At 38.8% G+C, this 21,914-nt stretch overlaps 2 protein-coding genes across 2 annotated transcripts; one reads left to right on the top strand and one right to left on the bottom strand.

Annotated features, from left to right (window-relative positions):
• Positions 1-549: 549 nt before the first annotated feature.
• Positions 550-12,695, top strand: tespa1 (thymocyte expressed, positive selection associated 1). The gene is made up of 12 exons (XM_067586876.1): positions 550-1,124; positions 2,339-2,526; positions 2,894-2,936; positions 3,931-3,971; positions 4,661-4,714; positions 6,442-6,481; positions 7,071-7,118; positions 7,411-7,506; positions 7,798-8,006; positions 8,130-9,367; positions 10,479-10,566; positions 11,289-12,695. The coding sequence occupies exons 2-12, from the start codon at positions 2,382-2,384 to the stop codon at positions 11,378-11,380; spliced, it is 2,094 nt and encodes a 697-aa protein (XP_067442977.1). The 5' UTR covers positions 550-1,124; positions 2,339-2,381; the 3' UTR covers positions 11,381-12,695.
• tarbp2 (TAR (HIV) RNA binding protein 2) lies at positions 11,852-18,967 on the bottom strand. The gene is made up of 7 exons (XM_067586881.1): positions 18,740-18,967; positions 16,124-16,438; positions 15,856-15,925; positions 15,560-15,677; positions 15,304-15,431; positions 14,740-14,935; positions 11,852-13,759 (listed from the first exon to the last, which is right to left on the bottom strand). The coding sequence occupies exons 1-7, from the start codon at positions 18,790-18,792 to the stop codon at positions 13,602-13,604; spliced, it is 1,038 nt and encodes a 345-aa protein (XP_067442982.1). The 5' UTR covers positions 18,793-18,967; the 3' UTR covers positions 11,852-13,601.
• Between the last annotated feature and the right edge of the window lie 2,947 nt (positions 18,968-21,914).

Genomic DNA, 21,914 nt, shown 5'->3' with positions numbered 1-21,914 from the left:
GATTAAAGACCATTTCAGGTTTTATATGATGACTTAAGGGCTTCACTTTTTTAGTAAAATGTCCTTCATTTCTGATGAGTTCTTCTGGTTGGATGATTATGAAAAATGTGAGTTTTGTTTTAGGTAGAACCTTTTTGTGGTCAATTTTATCTGTAGAGCCCAGAACAGGAGAAAAAGTTCTTTGATTGCAGATTCGTGTGAGAAGTTATTTACTTGTCTGACAAATGTTTCACTGCTGCAACTGGATTTTTGGTGTTTGTAATGTAATAATGTAAATGTGAATGTTTTATGTCCATGTGGATTGGGCTCTTATAGGCCTGTGTGCATGAGAATAAAATAAATAAATAACATGACATCTGGTGAGTAAGAAAAGTTGATACCACTTTCTTATGAGTCACGTTTTATAAAGGGTTCATAGGTCACAAATAATGGCTTTATTAATATTAATAAATTTTTTATAGATACAGTTAAAGCCATTAATAAGAAGAGTCTGATTTTAATTGATAAAGGATGAAGAGTTTCACTGTCTAACTGAGCCAAAAGCAAAAGTTATTAAGTCAGTTAATACGTTTTTTATAAATAAAGATTCTTACATTAAGCCAAGTATGCAGTTATAAATGTTGAAAAGTTAACAGTATGAATTCTGGCTCAGATACTCTGCTATGAATAAACCTTTAAAAATGCATGTCATGGGGGAGTTGCTCTGCATAGTTTGCTTATCTTATAACGTTATTATTATGTTTCCATCACATCTTTTGTATAGTTAACCTTTACCTGCCTTTGACATTTCCAGCAACCTGTTGAGTGTGTCTGGTTTTGTTTCTGCAGGATGTGTCGCAGCTGCGTCCCACGCTGATAACTGTTGTGTTTCAGATGAGATGCAAAGTCACTTCCTACAGTCTACTCTAACCCATCCCCTGCGATGATTCAGCCCGCTGACATGTCTAACAGCAACTTACCAGAAACTTGTAATCGTCAATTAATCATTGGAAACCAGAACAGGCTGGATGCAGCTTGAGAATCTGCTAAAGATTGCAGATAAGTTTCAGATATCTCAGCCTGCGACAACAGGAAACGAGAGAAAGAGCGCCAGTGCAACAGAACTGAAACCTGCGTCGATGGAGGTAAAGCTGCTTTTCTTCTCTCTCTCAAGTTTGTTCGCTATTTTGCTGTAAATTGGATTTTTGGAAAACTCTGAATAGACCTTCATATTCCAGCTAAAACACTCAATACAGCCTGCGGGTACATTTTCATTGCAGGGTAGGCTTCTAAAAATAGTGTTTCATATTTACACGGATGACACACACTGAAAGACTTTTATAATCACCAAACAATATGAAAAAGTCATTCAAATTTTCAAAAAGTTATATTATCTTCATAAGAATGAGCAGTATACATCATTTACTGTATGTCCTACATGGTGGTTTTGTTTCAGTTTATCAAAATATCAATATTATCTAAGCAAACCAAATGTCTTATTGGGCTCATACATTATAATCCATATACTTATATGTAGTATATAAATGGACATGCAATTACCATTGTGCACTAATTCAGTATTTATCCATTAAGTTTTAATTTCAATGTATATGGATGCATTAACCTGTCACTCTGTATTTCTATGCGTTTATATGTTGGCCTTCCTTTACTGTATGTCACATCATATCAATTTTTTATAGCTAATAAGTGAGCATGTATCTTGTTTTATCTTTTCTTTTTTTTTACTCTGCTATATACAGTTTATTTGAATATACTCAGATATTTTATTGCACTCAGGTGTCCATGCATCATGTCATGTTTTGTCAGTTTGTCAGTTTGGTCTTGAAGAACCATAATTTCATTTTTACTGTATTTTTTATATTTGAAATTACAGATATGGTAACTTGAATTTGAACTTGACCTCAGACTTGAACTTGATGTGTAGTGTAGTTGAGCTCTTATAGCTTAATTATATAACGGTTAGACTGGCTGATATTAGCTTTTAATAAGTTTTACTGGGTCAGTTAATGTCATCCAGAGGAATATGTAATCTGTAATGACAAGGTAGACAGGTTTTATTCATTGTTCATTAAAGTTTATTTAGACAGGGAAAACCTAATGGAGATATACCTATACTGTAGTGGCAGTGGCTGCTAATCTATGCAAAATAATGTCATTAGTCTGTCAGCGGAGAGTATCTCAGGTAAACTAAAGTGACAAAGATTATTGGCACAAAATACCAACCCAAAACTCTAACTATCTTGGAATTCTTCATAAAAATATTACTGCCTCAGGCTTTCAAACAGTGAAATCCTTAAAAATATATTGTTTATGTTTCACCTCTCTTGTGCTGCTGCAGCTTCAACTCCTCTGTGTCCCTCGGTTGTCTGTGAACTGAGGCGATGGAGAGTCCGTCCTCCACAGTGAGGCGGCGAGCCTGGATCAACAGCAGCCGACAGTGGCCCACAGTGGAGGAACTGGACCCTGATGGACCATTAGGCAACCTCCCCTCAGCCTCTACGGCAGATGACGATGTCTTTTCAGATGGTCAGTCCGAACCCAGGAGAGTGTGACATATCCAGTCACATATCTGTTCAGTATCTATGATTTATGTTTGATTATGTCAGCACTTTAATTTCTGACAGTATAAATGCTTTAAAAGAAATGTCCCGACAAAAAAGTGACTCAGATAAAAACTCAGACCACTTCCTCTTTTAGCAGAAGAAGACTACAGTATTACTTCCACTGTTAAATGCAATCAGAAGTTAACACTTTTTTCAAGATAAATGTATGTTCAAGATTAGTATATATTGTATGTATGTTTGTTTAAAAAAAAAGTGAAATCCACTAAAAGAACAAGAAGAGCAGTTTATTTTATGAAGATTACTCATAAAGCAGTGTCTGATTTCCACAGGATGCTTTGTAGGAAAGATTGAGAACTGGCTACAGGGTTGTGGGTAAGTTAACTTGCTTTACTAGGTGTTTTTTTGTGGTTGTTTTTTTGTTTGTTGTTTTGTAAGATGATCACTTTCAGCTCTGACTAACAAGCTCTAAAGGACAAGGTGTCAGTCACTGGAAACTGGTTTAACAAACAGCCGTACGTAGAAAGTGGAAACTGTCTGAGGTCAGGTGTTCCAGGAAGACGATGCAATAAGGTAGCTACAGTATTGTTTTCCCCACAATGGCCTTAGGCGATGCATTTTTACAGCTCCCTATGAATAAAAAACATTTTAGTTCTTTAAAATCATAATACTCCAAACTGAATATGCAGAAAAGGCTAATTTTGTTCTCAGGAGATCTGCCAGTCTTGAATGACACAACCGAGAGCTGCCTAGGCCATGGCATGCATGCAAACAACTTTTTATGGCAGTGTTAATCATGAGAAAAAAATATTACTTGTCAAGATATAGATGCTAACACTTCAACAAGCTTGTGCCCTGTCTTTGATTCAGTTTTTTAAAAAATCCCTTGTGATTCATACTAACACAACTATTTAACAAGAAAGAAATAACAGTTCCTTTTTACTGTTATGAAACTGATTGTAGGAAGGCGATCAGCATGCAAAGACATTGTTTAATGTCTCATATAGCAGCCAATTACAAGGAAGCTGCATTAGTGGTCAATGAGATACAGTTTAAGGAGTAGGAGGATGGTTGTGAGTTCTCAGAATTATACATGAAAATGACCAGATTGGTTTGAAGGTGTTGACCCTATTGCTGCTCAGTGTGTGAACGTATCAGCAAGAGGAAGTTTGCAGCCTTCATCAGCCTGTTGAGAGCTGATCAGGGAGTAGATCTGAGTGACTATCACAAGTCTGTACTGCTGCTATCGTACTCAAGATGAAGTTATCTATATATAAACCACTTCTGTGATAGAGGAAATGGCATGCATATGAAACTGACTGGGTATGTGTGTGTATTTATGCAATAGCTATATGGATATGTCTTACAGGTTGGAGGGATGCTCAGAGAACACCAGGCAGCTGAGTTTTGGTGAGTATAAACTGAGATGAAGCTTTAACACAAATAATATTCAACATAAGTCATTTTTAAAATTGGCAGCTAACATACCTACTGCTGCATGTAGTAAATGCTGATCACAAATTCACATTTCAGTTGTCTTTAATCATGTCCATACACACATAAGTAAAAGTAACAATGCTGCACTATAAAAATACTCCATTACAAGTAAAAGTCCAGCATTTAAAATGTCACTTTAAGTAAAATATATTTAAAGTATCAAAAGTAAAAGTATTCATATCCAAAATGGCCGCTCTGAGTGTTAATACTATCATATTTTCAGCATTTTACTGTTGTAGTTGGTTGAGGTGGAGATAACAATTTTTGTGTACTGCTGAGTTGTTTGACCTACAACAGTGTATCATATTCGATAAGCTCATCATATGTTCTGTATTGAAACTCTTAATGTGTGAAGTGACAAGTAACTAAAGCTGTCAAATAAATGTGGTGGAGTAAAAAAATACAATATTTTCCTCCGAATTGTGGTGTGGTACAAATATAAAGTAGCATGAAATGGAAATTGTCAAGTGAAGTAAAAGTAAGTAAATGTACACTTAAGTGCAGTAATTGAGTAAATGTACTTAGTTACATTCCACTACTACACAGTAGCAAGATTTCAAGGTATAAAAATATTTAAATCATTGTTTGTATCTGTCCTTCAGAGTCTGTGCTGAAAGCCAACAACTTTGATGATGACCTGAGCCTTGGTGCTGATGGTAAGTACACACACACACACACACACACACACACACACACACACACACACACACACACACACACACACACACACACACACACACACACACACACACACACACACACACACACACACAAAAGAAGGAAATGGCCTTAAAGGGAAATAAGGTGAACATAACAGGTCTGCTGTTTTATGTGTAATACTGGTGACAAACATGCACAGAGACAAATATTTTTGAAGTGTTATACAGTATTACTCCACCTCTGCTGAGGAGGATATGTTTTGAGAGGAGAAACTGTGGAGCAGTTCTTCTTTGTTCTTTTTTGTTATTAACTCAAAAGTTAAAGGCATACTATGCAGGATGCTCCTAAAAAACAACAATGTATAGACTCATACAAAAATAATCCCCCTCAATCACCTCTTATGACCTACTAGAAACGTGTGGCAGTGTATGAATCTGCAGAGGCCCTGCCCTCTGCCTGTATTTTCTTATTGTTTAGCTGTGTTTGGGACGCTTCAGGACGTTAACTTTTGGGAAGTGGGTCTGTAGTCTCTCCTCTGCTCCGCTCTGCTCTCTGTCTCAGTGTCATGGATGAGCTGTAGGTCTCTGTGACCCTGCTTGACCGAGGGCGGGGCTGAGCTACACACATGCAGAGCAGAGAGGCCACAGAGGACAGGATGACGCTCTGCATTCACACAAAATCCAGCAATGCAGCAACTTCCTGCAGGGTTGTGTGGAGGTGTGCGGAGGTGTGGGCATGTTTATTTGTGCCTTAGAATGTAACCACTGTGGTACAATCAGAAGATAACGTTTTATTTATCAGATTCACGGCTTTGTTCTCGCTAGCGCTGCTCCCTCTCTCCATTCACTCTCTAGCTCGCTCAACCACTGCTGCTCTTTGTTTAAAAAAAAAAAGGTTGTATGTTTAAAAAAAGGCAACCAACAAATACTGCATAGTTTACCTTTAATAACACAGATTTCTAGGAGTTTTTATATTAATTGTACCTACACTTAGACATACAGGATACAGTCTTATCAGGGCCATAAGTATTTACACCACCAAAGTTGTGAAATTTTTGTGAGGTTACAATTCAAGTAGTAGGACTAATATCTTGGGTGTAACTTTGGGTTATCTTATCTTTAAGTGCCTTAAAGTTTAAGATACGGTCTTTTGTAGCACACTTCTGTTCAAGAAAATATCCATAACAATACACCCTTCGTATCAGGCCAGTTCTGCAAGAGGTTTCTTCCTGTTAAAGGGGAGTTATTCCTTGCTGCTGTTGCCAAGTGCTTGCTCATAGGGGGATGTTGGATCTCTGTAAATTACAGAGTACGGTCTAGACCTGCTCCATGTGAAAAGTGTCCTGAGATAACTCTTGTTATGATTTGGCGCTATATAAATAAATAAATTGAATTTAATTGAAATTGAATAAAGTATGGATTCATCCCTGAGTGACATTCTGGTACAAGTGTTTCATCACACTTGCATCTGTATGACAGCTTCTGTCAACATGTTTGGGCATAAAGCAAAAGTAAGAGTGCACCTGGAGTTGCTGTGTGGTTAAATCGACTAGGGTAACCCACTCACCACACACGCACGCACGCATGCGCACACACACACAAGCACACACACACACACACACACTATTTCCATGGACACAGGTTTGCAAATAAACTGTGAAAACCACCATCAGATGCATATCAACAGATTCCTCTTCTATTCTGAAATGAGTTCTCTGTTTCAGCTTGTGCGTTAAATGGTGGAAAAATTACACCTGGAGTTGGGTGAGTAGCAACTGTAAAGCGGAAGATATTAACAATGAAACAACACAAAAAGCAAGAAGAATGTTTTATCACTGATTTAGTAAATATTAGTTTATATATACTGTATATGAATCCATGTTGCTTTAATCATCATACTGACAGGGCTGTAATAGCATTGAGGACACAGATGTCTTCTGTAGTTTTACATCCATTCATATTTTTCCACAAGGACACAATTAATATAAGTGAGCAATAAACAGTATTTGACGTTACTCAAATTTTAGTCAGATGTAAATGCATATAAACTGCACCTCCCATCATGCAATTCCCATCATAAAATTCATGCCAAGTCTCTGGATTGATATCTTAAGGTCCTGCATAGTGACGCTGTTTCTATGAAAATGATTCAGTAGAGTGTTTATTTATCACTTTATTGCAGATATGTGTGTGTGAAACTTAAATATGCAAACTCATTGTATGTTTTGAAAGCATATTTGAAATCATCTGACTTTCTGCATTTCTATAATCAATAGTAAAGAAATCTCAAAGAAATGATGATTAAGGAGACTGTTATTTGTCTTCTTTTTCTCTCTCTGTGCTGACCTTGAAGCCTCGCAAGGCAACCTTCCACCAAACGACAACACAGCAGACTCACCAGGTCAGTTACCAACCTCTTTCCAAGCTCGCAATGAAAGTATAATAGAAAGGGTTGTTCTGGTGTCAGATTATTGTCGCAGGAATGTTTTCCTCAGAAAAGAATCTTAAATTACCTGGTTTCACTTCTTAAGTTTTGTAAATGGAAAGCAAAAACAAAGTGAGCTTATTCAGCTGACTAATCTTCACTTACACGCTGGAGCAATCGCATTATTAACATGAATATGATTCTAATTTGTAGGTCGTATGCATTTTAACACTTAAAATATATTAATACCTTTGCCCTTGTTTGATAGTACCCCTCGTCAGGGACTATGTCTGCCGACACTGAACTTGGGCCACAGCATGGCCTCCAGCTGTCTCTCCTCCTCCACCTGTAAAACCACGTCAAGGTGAGGCACTTTATTGTTCTGGAGGTTTCTTTTGGCTCTCGAATGACCTGCTCGACAAGATGCAACTTTCCAAATCCAAGTTTCCCTTTTTCTTGGCTCGTTTGAATGTGTTCTATTTTTATTCTATATAGTAGTATTTCATCCTGATATCCTTCTTATCATTGGTCACATTTTAATGTATTGGCTCCATGTTTAATTATTTGGTAAAAGACATTTTAACTCTGTTTTATTTAGTGCTCTACATGCCAGAATAAAACATTTTCCCTTCCCTTTCTCTCACATGCATGTTAGTGTATCTGAGGTGCTGCAGATGTGTTCGGAGGATGCAGAGGAGACTCTGTATGAGTTGGGTTTTGGCTGTGATGAGCCACAGGTCACTGTGCGCATTCCTCCTCGATTCTTCACCTTCCCCTCTCAGGCTCAGGGCATAAACTTCCGCCTTTTCCTGGACTCACAGCTACGGCGGATACGAGAGGAGGATCCTAGCCTGTCTCTTGCTAGTAAGAACATTGATTTATTAAATTACTCTGCTGTAGTTTGTTTGATATGTGATAGGGTGAAATAATTCTGGGACCACCATTTGTATTGTACTTGTATTATTTTACATTTTATTCTTTCTACAGGTCGTTTCAGACAAGTTCAAGTACTCACAGCAATGGCCAACGCTTTCTACTCCCTGTACTCCCATGTGTCTCGCACTCCTCTCCAGAAACTGGCCACACCAGAATTTACCTTCTCCATGTCTCCCGTTGAGAAGATCGAACGCTTCAGGAGCTGCATTCGCAGTGAGCCACGCTCTCCTGTGGAGAGGCTGAAGGACACCGTCTCCAAGATGTGCCTCTACACAGGGTCTCCTCGAGGATCAGACTCCACCTCGCCACAGCCCTCACCCAGGAAAAGGTCAAGCCTTCCTGATGTTGTGGGTATAGTCCTGGATAAGGCCAAGACTAGGCCCACCAAGAAACTGGATTTGGGAGAATATAATCGGAGTCATTCAGCTGTGGATGTGAGGCTGGTTATGGATGTTGATAAATTCTGTAACGTTGAGCAAGACGAGCAAATACAGCAGACCGTGGCGGACACAGACAATCTTCAAAATGGAAATAAAATCTTTCATGAGAAGATGCAGGACAGTAAACAAACAGATAATGTTGATGCTGATAAAAAAATTGTCAAACCAACAGACTTTGACAGCATGACTCAAAGTGTAAGAACATCTCTAGCGTCGACCATATCAGGAGAAACCGTGATAGAAGCAGATCATCAGTTTCTTTCATGTCAGACTGAGCTGGACTCATGTTTGACTCAAAGTGACACAAGGACAGATGATCTAAAACCAGTTACCAAGGTTACATTTGATCTAATCTGTCCGCCGATAGTGGAGAGTGTACACCAGGCACCTTTCTCTCAACACACGCAAAGTGTGAAAAGAAACACTTTATCTCATCTCTCCAATCGGACAGAACGCATAGATAGATCATGTCTTGTATCACAGAGACACCACATACAAAACAAGACTCAAACATCTGTGTCTGAGCCTGACAAGGACTCACACAGAGCTGATGTTGCCTCTTCAGGGGAAGCCACACAGGCGGATGTATCCAGATCACTTCATGTCCTCGACCCTGATGGTAGCTACACCCATTACAGCATCACTGTGACTGGGTGGGAAGGTGATGAAGTCTCTTCCTGTTCCTTGAACACACCCGATTCCAGTCACACTTCGACTGAGCCACCTGTTGAGACTTGTGAAGAGCCACTTAGCGAGGACAAAAGCCGGTACCTCAATCCACTGACTCATCAGGCCCTGGGGCACAACTCCAATAACCTACAACAGGTTAACTCCTTTGAGCTGGAGGAGGTGTGGTATTCTAAAAATAGTACTGCACATGTACAATATGTACAGACTTTGGGGCTGAATGATGTTTGAAAAAAATATTTTAGTTTTTAGCAATGATACATTTCGATATTAAAGAGGAAAGTTGCACAGTTTTATCAGATACTGTAAATATGCAGCATTTAAAGCATGTTGCTCCATTTGGAAAGGTTTAATCAGACTGATTTAACATGACAGTTGTATTCAATACTAACCCATCATTCCAGGTTAAAGTCTGTATCTAAAGTCTTAATCACCATGATATTAATTATGAAATTGGCGAAAAGATCCAGAAAGAAAAAGGAAACTTCATATTAATATTCTTCAGTTTAAATTAGGGCTGAACGATTTTGAAAACATATCTAATTGCGATTATTTTGACTGATGCAATGATTATAGCATGATTTTTGCGGGGATATGTACCAAATAAAGATGATTTCTTAAGTTTGTAGAATATGATGTGTAGGCCAGGACATCTCTGCAGCAGGACAATATTTAATTTAAAATGGTATTTTGACAGACATTTTGCCTTTTACAAACATTGCGCCTCCTGTGATTTGAAAATTGCAGTAGGCCATATTGTGATTTAGATAAAAATTTCAATTAATTGTTGAGCCCTGGTAGACTTTTGCCTCACTGAATGGCAGTCAGTTTTGGCTATGCACTCTCACGTCATATGACTCCCCATTTTTGTTTATTTTATGCTAGTCAGTTCTCAGAATGATTTTGATTGGTCATTTGTCTCACAGGCAACATACGCTTGCAAAACAACAAACTGTTACTAGATAAGGCTAAACAACAGTATGTGTCAAATGGATCTGACTGTTTGTCTTTAAGATAAGAAATGAAAAATGAGTTACTGATAACACAGAGCCACTGATATCCTATCAGTAAGTGGGTTTACATAGTGGACCATGATGGGCCTAGTTTAGATTATTACATAGCATCCAAGTGTACATTGTAATTTTGATGATGAAATAGTATCTCATTCAGCCCTGATGTCACATAACATTTTTGTGTTTTCTAATTATAGATGAGTCAAAACAGACCTACAGTGTATTCTGCAATATACATTTACTACTATTTATCTCAATAGGTGCATAGTGCAGGAGAGGAAGATTTTGGACAATCAGAAACTACGAGAATAACAACCTCACTGCTGGCCACAAAACATCAATACAAAGGTACAGTATATATATAATTTTATTTGTGTGTGATTGACATTTTTTGCATGAAAACATTAGTTCACAGGCAGTAGATACAACTGTTGCTGGAAACCTGCAGTCATGTTTTACAGGAACATGACCTCTCAAATTCAAAATAGCTGTTTGTATTATACTGTAATATAAAGCAGGGCTGTAACTAATTATTTTTTAAATTTTCATTATCGATGCAGACCATTTCCTTATTAACTGTTTACTCAGACCCCTGTTCATATTGTCGAATGGTCACCAAATAGCTGATCCAGTACACAACAAATAAGCATTCACCCTGTTCGAATGGTCATGGATGAGTGAAGAAACGGGTGTTGTCAGTCAGTCACTACTATAACAGCTACTGTAACCAGTGCTGCACTTCTCAGCATTAAGGATGCTAGCAGAAAGGCACAAATATGTGTGAGCACAAAATTTCTTGCTGAACCTTTTTAAATTTAGGCTCAGTGTCTTGTATTGAGGTCAGAGAAAGTGTGTCAGGAACTTTACAGCTAAGACTCTGACTCTGACAGACTGGTGTATACAGATCATTGTGCAATTGTGCAGGTGTTATTTGTCACAAGGAACATGTATACGACACACGTTCTGTATGTATATTCTGTACATATATTCAGGTCAGACTGAAGCTGCATCTGTGCAGCGGTACACAGTACACGGAGTTGTTGACTGACTGTATTTGTGACCTTATCCAGGTGAAGTGGCCCGGGGTGACAGCATTCAGTCAGACAGCAGCGGCTACGCGGACGAAGAAGTCAGCCCCGCGACCGACAGACATAACAGATGACAGGAAACCTGGAACTCCATGTAAACACACATCGAAGGAATGTTTGTCACCTGTGGACTTGAGGACATGAATTTCCCAAGCTTAGGATTTGGAAAGTGTTTCAGACAAACGGACTACATTTAAAGGTGGTGTCATTTCAGAGGCCCTGCACTGAAGAAGCATTTTTTTCTATGAGAAAAGTTCAGGATATGCAAAGCATATATTTTTTCACAGTGCTCATACTGAATACAGTATATTGTAAATAAGTAAAGCTGTGTAGAAGTCTTGATGATATGCTGTGTTAACATAATTCAACTAGAATGGCAGCTTTGATCAGAACTTTTCTTTGCATTTTTGATTCATTATGACAGTTCACAGTAAAATTTACAAAAAAAAGTTTTATTGGAAACAGTCAATTTGACATGGAGCTTCGGTTTTAGTTCATTGCTTTTAAAAACTGGGCCACATTTTTCTTGTAACACCACAAAGAAGTCAAGTATCTTGAATTTAATGTCAGCATTGATGTCAATAGTATCAGCACATTAAATTCAGTTTAAAAAAAAACAACATAACCTCCTTGTTTCAATAATCAGAAAACAATACGCTGTTCTGCCTTTTCAGAGAATGAAGTCAACGTTACATCAAGCACACTGTAGAGTGATGTACAGAAACTCAGTCAGCCTACATTGTGCAAAGGACATTATCTTTTCAAGTAGTGCAAACTCTACCATTTTCAATACTGTGACTTTTTTAAACTGTGCAAGGCAGTAAGTGACTACGGTACTGAAGATAAACCTTACACAAAGACACGATTGTAGGTGGAGAATACAATCTGGAAAATCACCATCATCAATTTTTTTGATATCATAACAGGAATTATAGTCACATCGACAGAAAAAAAAAACTTAAAGAAGAAATCACAAAGTTCACATAACAAGTGACCCAGACACAACACTCGACATAATGAACACAAAGTAAGTCTTGAGGTAAAAACATTCAAACTCCACATGAAAATATGTGGTGGTTTTATTTGCCTGGTCTATAATGTTGAAAGTCAAAAGTACGGCTCCATCAGTTATACCAAGAACAAAGCTTTATCGTAGACTCACATTATTATTTCCTCTTTCAGCCTCATCATAAATCTCTGACACTGAAATAAATTTACAAATTTCATGCAAAGGATGTCAGCTAAAAGAAGGGTAATAGAAAAAAAATGGCAAATTTTGAAGGTGTGATAATTACACTGACAAGTGTGAAGTAAACTAATAAGGTTTAAATTTAATTGTAATATGTGTACAGTTGTCAATTATCTTCAATTAAAAAGACAGTATTAGCATTTTCTCTTTTAGTATTCGTAAATGTGAAAACTTCTGATGATCTTGTTGAGAGTTCCTAAAGTCCTCTGAAAGACATGAACATACTGTGTATCCGGCCAACTGTTGCAAGGAACTCTCAAAAAAGGGGTTAATTTCCAAAATTTTGAATTTTAAATCACCTGTCAACTGACTGCTATCCTGAACAGAGTTTTATAATCAGAGCAAAAAATGTCAAATGAACATCAGTTTTGGATTTTACAGTTGAAATAATCACAACAAAAGTCACATTTTCAGTACTCATACAAGCTGTATGAAGGGGCAGTCTTTAAAACAATTATCCTCTGACATTTATGCAGAAGAGTCCTTTTCTCTCCATGATTCAGCAGCACGGCTGGGAAATTTCTTCTTGGCATTGATCCATGTGAACGGAGATTAAACAAAGCACCAATCATTGAGGATTCCACAATCCCGAATTTCTACAAACCCTGTTGAATTTTTGTTGCACCAGAGTATGTCAGTAGTTATTTGGGAACTCACTGCAAGAGCACCATTTGTATTTTCAGATCAAGATTTTTTTTTAACTTAAGATTTTAGGAAAATACAATGCTGGGTACGAACAAAAACTTTTAAAAACTACAAATAATTTGTATGCAAAATGTCAAGGAGATGGGTAAATGAGTTTTTGGGCAACTAAATCTTCATTGGCAACAATTAGATATCAATGTGACGAAAATGGGCTCCATGGGTTAATTTGGGGACAGAAAAAAAGTCTTCATTTCCAAATATGAGGTAATTCAGGTAAGTGAACTCATCACATGCGCTACGACCATTTCGCTGACGAGATAAGTGTCGTCTGGAGTGGAAATTTATCCTGGCGCCGCGTTGTGATGAGTTAGAGTCTGTGAGGAGGAAGATAATGAGGCCTGTCACTTCCCTCCAGCCATGATTTTGAGGTACTGCAGTGCGTTGTGGGCTGCGTTGGCGCGAGCGGCGTCTATGCTCGGAGCGAAGCCGTGGCACACTGTGATTGGCTGCGTCGACAGCTCCACCAGACACTGGCACAGACCACTCAGACTGCGCTCCTCTGAAACAAGAACAAACAAAAACGTTAAAATAGATATTTACACCATTATTGTTGCTCTGGAAATTAAAAGTATTAGCATTATCGTAGACACAGCAGATGATGATGTGTCTTATCCTCCACATCCATTGGCCTGAAAAGAGCACTACAGTATATTTCAGTGGCATTTCACTGACATACTGTATTTTATCTCCATTATAAATCACATTAGGGGTTTGACAGTTATGATCCTTTTTCAGTCTCTTTCTTACCATAAATGTGCCAATGACTACATTCATATGCATGACGTCACTCATATCCAGGCTATGTTCCAGTTTAAGTCTAATTCTTGTAAATTGCAAATTTATTACCCTGTGAAGAAGGAAATGGTGGCAACTAAAAATAGTTTACAAAAATCACTTTTTTATCATTTGATTATTCATATTTCCCGTAGAATGTAAAATAATGACAGTTTCCCAGCACAAGTTTAATCATGTGAACTCAAGTGTGTTCATCTCAATTTACATAAAATTAAATCTTCAGACTCATTGGGTGCCGGTTCCTCAACAAAATCCAGAGGAAATAAAAAACCGGCGAGTCATGCCAAACATAAACCCAACTTAAAATTATTGTCTGTCTGTAAAGATAAAATGGCTCAACAGCACAAAACCGTAACAACGTGCAGCTGCCACGAACTTCCTCCATATCTGATGACAGTCACCACACAGCATGCAATTTATTTTGTGGTATTATGCCATCAAGATGTACCCATAATGCTCTACAAGTCTTAAGTTGATGGTGTGAATCAGATGTGGAAGCAGTAAGAAAACTAAAACTAAAACAGAGTTCTCCATGCATGCAGATATTCATGACTTCAAACTTCTTTTTACCCTTTCAAAGTTATACTCCTCTTAAACTTCAAGTGTAGACAGAATGCAGCACTGAGCAGCAGTGTGTGTAATTTTTTATCTATTTGAGTGCTACTGTACTGTATGTGGACTCACCCAGGTCCAGGTAGCTGACATCAAAGCACTGCTCAGTGGACAGGTCACTCAACAAAGAGCAGAAGTTAGAGTCGGAGGGCATGCCCAGAGGGTGGCTGCGGAGCTGGAGGATCTTCTCTCCAGCAGAGTTTCGCAGAGAGTCCCACGTGCAGCTGAAGCCTTTACTTTTGCCCGACTCAGCTCTGCTCCCCATGTGCTGTGTGTGCAGAGGAGATTAGTTTTATAGTAATTAATGGACACTGTCATTATCTACCAGCAAGATTCATGAGACAGTGAAGTGTTAATGGTGCACAAGTGCAAGGTGCAGAGCTTATAGTACTCTACATATTTTTTTAAGGGCAAACAACTAGAACAAATAAAATGCAAGACATTAAGAACTTTATGATGCAAACACAATATTTACATGAAATCAAGGAAATAAAACAGAATGTTTTAAATACCTGGGATTCAATTAAATGCTACACAGTTGTCTGTCCTTTCCTCTAATGATGTCAAATAGTTCAACATGCACAATAAGCATTGTCAACTGGTGAAATGGTTTCACAGACCAAGTTTGTTTCTCACCATGGTGAATGTGTCTTCCTCTGCGTCAGCATCATTGCTGGTCCTCAGGTCCACTGGGACATCATGTATACGTGACAACATCTTAGCTGCTGCATTTCTCTTGGCTAGCTTCTTGGACGTACCACTTCCTGAAGACGTACAGGAAACTATGAGTCACATTGCAGCTGTTTAATTTACTGATCTTCATTCGGTTAGACTTCGTTATGTATAAGCAACCTAACAGTATGCTTGATATGGGTTCTAATTTAGCAATTACCAATTTCCACAAATCTCTCGACTCTGCAGGTCATGGTGAACTCTTTGCGATGTGCTGGACCAGACTCCTGGGTGACTGTGTACTCTGGCAAACGCCATCCTTTCTGCACCACCAATTCCTGGCAGACCAGTGCATGAACAAATAATTATACAAACAAAAACTAATGCCACTATAAACACTGCAGATGTTGTTAACAACAGAAAACCAGGATGGACGGGTTAAACATTGACAGTATCCACTAGTCTAACAGAAACATAAAACCTTAAACCACAGCAGCTCTATCTTTGTCTCATCACCTGCAGAGCTCCTACAGGGTTACATTCAGACTGCTGAGAATTGCCCGAAGTCTTCATCTCTGACTGGGAGCTGCACAGAGGATAAGATCAAAACAAACACAGAAGAGGAAGTTATGAAACCACAGGGACCTCCATCTCACATGTGTTCGATGCTGAATTATTCTACATAGTGAGGCATACAAAGGTTTACTTCTAATGTAGCTGTCACTTCATCATTTTAACTGTAAAGCCAATGGAAAGAAATTCAAAAAGTAAAGAGGAAACTGACCCGTCTTCATCAGTAGGCACGTCAACCCCAATAAACCCGTCTACTCCAACACCAAGTCCGGCGGGACCTCCGAGACCTCCCTTGAGCATCTTCAGAGCAGCCTCGGCTGCTTTGTGCTTGGCTGCCTTCTTACTGGGCCCTTGGCCGGTGCAGCTGATCTCTCCGACGGAGACGCGGAACGTGAAGTTGGGCTGGTGGGCCTGTCCCTCGGCCTTCAGCAGGTCATACACTGGGGTCTTACCTATCCGCGTTCCATACTCCTGCAGCAGACTGATGGGCGTCTTTCCGGGATTCACAGCCAGCATTTGCTCAATACTGAATGAAAAAAAAAGAATAATTGCATGAGATGGATTGTTGATAAATCATATTGATCTCTATGATATAAGCATATCAGAGAAATTAATTGTGTCAACATATCCACCCTATGAATGATTGTTTGATTATATTTCATACAAACAAGCTCAAGGGTCCTTTCCAGAAAGCAGGTTCAACAAACTCTTGAGTCTAACCCTGAACTCTGTGTTGATGAACCCTGAGATGGGAAACAGCTAATCAGAGTCACTTCAATCAACTCTGAGCATGTTCACTCTCAGTTAAGTGGGTGCATCATGAATGAAAAAAGCCATCATTAATGGAGCTCTGATACTATGAGTCACCATGGCAACAGGTAAATAAAAGGCAGGGCCTCCATTTCAATCAAGAGGATGTAGAGACATTAATGCATTTGTGTGTGGACAGTGCACATTTATCTTTACCAGAATCTGAGTGGGAAAAGTGTCAATAGGTTAACACAAAGTTTTATTCAGTGTTTTCCATTAATTTGTCATTTACAAGACTTACATTTCCTTAATGATGATAAAGTGGAATCTGACTGTGTATCAGGCTATAGCCTACGTTACAATTTAAATATAATTGTTCAGCTTTATTCTGAAGGAGCTGAGGGTGAATTGATGCTGTGTAATATTTGAATGTGAGAGCAAAAACCGCTGTTCAAAGAAATGATTGATGCGCATAAAAGCAGTAACTTTAGATAGCCTAGTCCTTGAGAAACTAAACTAATATCCAACCAGGATTTTGAGTCTGACAGACAGTAAACCTCTGCTAATGAATGAGCTTCGATATGCACTCGTGATTGGGACTGAATGAATGAGGACATGAAACAGCATCTCTGGCTCAGAGAAACTGAGGGTTTGTTGAAGAAAACCTGCCAGCAAGCAGGTTAGGTTCACAGAGTAAGTTACCATGGCAACTGACCATGAGTTTAAGTTACCCTTCTTCCTGGAACTGAAAACCCAGACTTTTCCTTATCTCAGGGTTAACAAACTCAGTTTTCACTAAACCTGCTTTCTGGAATACCACCCTAGTTTATCAGAAAGTACACTGCCTGGCCAAAAAAAAAGTCGCCACCTGGATTTAACTAAGCAAATAGGTAAGAGCCTCCTATTGGATAATTACTGCATGGACGATTATCTTTCAGCTGTCAACAAGTTATTTAACCCCAACAGATGCAATGAGTAGCACACATTCAGTGGTTGTGGAAAAGATGTTAGTCTGTTTGAGGAGGGTCAAATCATTGGCATGCATCAAGCAGAGAAAACATCTAAGGAGATTGCAGAAACGACTAAAATTGGGTTAAGAACTGTCCAACACATTATTAAAAACTGGAAGGATAGTGGGGAACCATCATCTTCGAGGAAAAAATGTGGTCGGAAAAAAATCCTAACTGATTGTGATCAGCGATCACTTAAACATTTGGTGAAATCAAATCGCAGAAAAACAACACTAGAACTCAGAGCTATGTTTAATAGCGAAAGTAAGAGCATTTCCACAGGCACAATGCAAAGGGAACTCAAGGGATGGCCAGGCAGTGTATATGGAAACACAGTTCCATTTGGAAAATGGACAAACCCCTAAAGATCAGAGGATGAAGTGCTTTACAAGAATCCAGACCTGTAAAATAGCATGTGCAATGCAATTTATAATCAAATTCGTACTTCTCTATAAATGACTGTGTATATTGTCCATAGACTGTAAAGTGTCATATCAATAAATTATTTCTTATCGTTGCAGCACCTGCAGACTTCCTAGACCACACCACCAAATTAGTAGATGCACCGTATGGGTTATACTGATGAGATGGTTGCATTGATTGCTGCTCTTACTTTCATTCTTTAAAACGTTTTAAAAATTTAAACTTTTTAATTATTAGGGTATTCATTATTATTATTATTATTAGTAGTAGTAGTATTTTCAGTATTTATTTCCATTTGCGATTGGTTTTTGTTTTGATATCTTAACGCACTGGGACTCAACTAATGTTAATTTCAATCCTATACATGTACAATGTGTTGGCATGACAATAAAAACCTTGAAATGAAAGTTGAATCGATGACAGTAAACTAACGTTAGGCAACATCTCTCTATATCACATTCACAGACACATGTCTAGTACCTCATTTTGTAGCTAGCTGAGAAAAATTTGTACTCGCTACATTTTAGGTACGTTAGACAGAATTAAAACCAGTAGCTCTGCTTCAGAAAATGTGCAAATGAAATGAACTTATTCCCAGATTTGGTACCGAGGCTAGCCACCGTGCTAAGCTAGTTTAGCTTCACCTGGAGCACCCGGAGTTTCTCTTCCAGCTGTCCGATGCTGTCTCGTCGTTCATTCCCTATTTCACACAGACAGAGCCGGTCGGTTTCGGATGCTAAATCCCCCCAACCAAAACAGACACTTGCTTTCATTAGACGATATTTTCCCAGACAGATGATGAGGCAACAATATGTATATATCCCTCCGCTCCAACAACACAACGTAGCGGAGTGTTTCAAGAGCACAGATGTGACGTATGACGCATCTCCGTGAACGTCGAGCTCTCATTGGTCGGACTCAAATTCTTCTTCTTCGTTGATTATTAGAAGCGGTTTGCATCCAAAGTGTTGCATTACCGTTAACTACTGGGTTGAAACTAACACTCATTTCACCTATCTAATCTAAATTATTATATTTCATATATACATATATATACAGACGGGTGACAAATTAAAAGAAAAAACAACATAAAGTGTCTAAGTAAGGTGAAAATCAAAATTAACCACCGCACACTGTAATGACTTTACTGTGACTTTATTAAGAACGAACAACGCGTTTCGCCTGTGGCTTCTTCAAGTTCGCTCAGTACAACTGATGAGTACTCACAGGTGTGATAAATACATCTGAGTCACATGACTAATTATCACAGTCTTCATTTTCTCAAAGTGAACATTTTACAAAGGGCACGAAAATGAAAATATACATATTACAAAAAACATGACGTGATTAATGTTGCACAAAGTTACAAGAATTACACCAATTAATATAATTAAACTTCATTACATCCCGTAAACAACTGACTGAATAGGATGAGTAAAATTCCCTTAGCATAATGGACTACAGGTCCCACAGCTGTCCCTCTACATCACTAAATGGGAAGGGTGAGTGCCAGGGGGCCTAGTGGCTCATTTCTCCCTAAGAGTCCAAATAGCCTGTAGAGAGAAATACAAGTTAATATTTACATATCTCAGACAAAAACTCAAATCCTGTGTTTCATAAAGTTAACATACTCATATCACAGAGAAGAGCTAAAATACTATATATCATATGGTTAACATTTTCATATCACAGAAAAGAACTCAAATCCTGTGTTTCATTAAGTCCATAAGGTTCAATAGTATTCAATTCATAAATCCAAAATGCCCCCCTTCTTAAGAGCTGGTTAATCAAGTTACCACCTCTTGGATTGGGTCGCACTCTTTCAATGCCGATATATTTGAGGGACGTAGCTGACCCATGGTTTTTCTCCTTGCAGTGTCTAGCAATGGCATAATCCATATTACCATTTCTAATGGCAGCCTTATGTTCAGCAACTCTTAGTTTGAGATGGCGCTTTGTTTGACCTACATACATTAAGGCACATGGGCATTTCAAGATGTATATGACATGTCTAGAGAGACAGTTAATGAATTCTTTTATGCCATATTTCTTTCCTGTATGAGGGTGATTAAATGTCTTGGTATCAAGTATGTTTGAACAGTGTGCACATTTTCCACATCTATAATTTCCATACACTTGTTGAGAAAACCAATTAGTTTGTGCAGGTTCCTTATACATAGAACTGACAACAGTATCTCTGACATTTCTTCCTCTTTTGAAGCAGAAACGAGGTCTAGAGGATGACTGATTAAAGCTAGGGTCACATTCTGGGATTTTCCAATGTTTGTTTATAATCTGTTTGACTTGCATGTTCACTTTGAGAAAATGAAGACTGTGATAATTAGTCATGTGACTCAGATGTATTTATCACACCTGTGAGTACTCAGCGGTTGTACTGAGCGAACCTGATGAAGCTACAGGCGAAATGCGTTGTTCGCTCTTAATAAAGTCACAGTAAAGTCATTACAGTGTGCGGTGGTTAATTTTGATTTTCACCTTATATGTTCCTGCAACCGACCAGCACCTGACTGAAAATACTGGCTGTGCATGGGGAGTTCTGTCCTGTCTTAGTACGGTGTTGGACCACCATGAGCCACCAGAACAGCTTCAATGCACCTTGGCATTGATTCTACAAGTCTCTGGAACTCTACTGGAGGGATGAACACCATTCTTCCAAAAGATATTCTCTCATTTGGTATGTTGATGATGGTGGGAGAGAGCACTGTCCAGCACATTTTTCCAAAATCTCCCATAGGTGTTCAACTGGGTTGAGATCTGGTGACTGCAAAGGCCATTGCAAATGACTCACATCATTCTCTAATATAACTTCTCGATCTGGGCTCTGAGAGGGCCTGAACACCTCTCTCAACAGCACTTCCTCTCCAGTATTTTCCATGATATCAAAAACTTTTATCGCTGCATTAGCAAATATCTCTATTCTCTAGAATTTCCTTTCTGCCTTAGCAGCACATTTAATCACCATGGCCAGAAATGCTAAGAACGTAATCTTGTCCTTACAAAAACAATAGGCCTATTCATCATGCTTCCTACCTGATTTGCTCTCCCCTGCTTCATCAATCTTTTCATTCCTGTCTGCTTCATCGTGGCTTATCCTTCTTTTGGACCTGAGCCTTGTGACTTCCATCTCTTCCTTCCCTTTAGACGGTACTTACCATGCCTCATGAGATACCTCATGAGAGTGATGATTGTGAGGAATGCCTTTATAGGTCAGCATCACGTACACATCAAAACTCACGGTCATATGAGCTTGCTGGTGCATTTAGGAGGTGTGACAAAACCCACAAGCACCATCACCAAGCCCAATTGGTGGACAAGAGTAGTTCTACAGGGGCCCAATGCCAACAATTCTTGACATGAGCCACCTGAACCTCAAAGAGTTCAACCATCTGAGAATCACTCTAGACAACCTTCTTCCTAATAGAGGTTTAAGTATCAAATACCTGTTGACCACCTCAAAATAGAAAAAGTGCTAATGATCGCTGACTCCTACAGTAACTGGCTATCCATTTACTGACACCATGGCAGCTCTCAACCTGCAATATGTACAACATCATCATGCCATCAGTTTGCCTTACAGCGGATTGCTGAACTAATGGATGGTCCCAACATTGTAAGTGGTGACACCAGAGCCTTCAGGATGTTTTCCCTCTGTGTATACCCCTTGGTCAGCATGTTGGAGCAACTGGGAAGAAAAGGCAAAGTGAACTAGAGTGTGGCTTGCATGTTTCTAACTTGTCAGGAAAACCTGTACTGACCCTCCTTGATCTGGTAGACTGGCTAGAGTATGAGCTCCAAGTG

Source organism: Thunnus thynnus, chromosome 4 (genome assembly GCF_963924715.1).
Source record: "Thunnus thynnus chromosome 4, fThuThy2.1, whole genome shotgun sequence".
NCBI classification, from domain to species: Eukaryota; Metazoa; Chordata; class Actinopteri; order Scombriformes; family Scombridae; genus Thunnus; species Thunnus thynnus.
The sequence above is the reverse complement of the archived record's forward strand: the minus strand, read 5'-3'. Positions and strand labels throughout refer to the sequence as shown.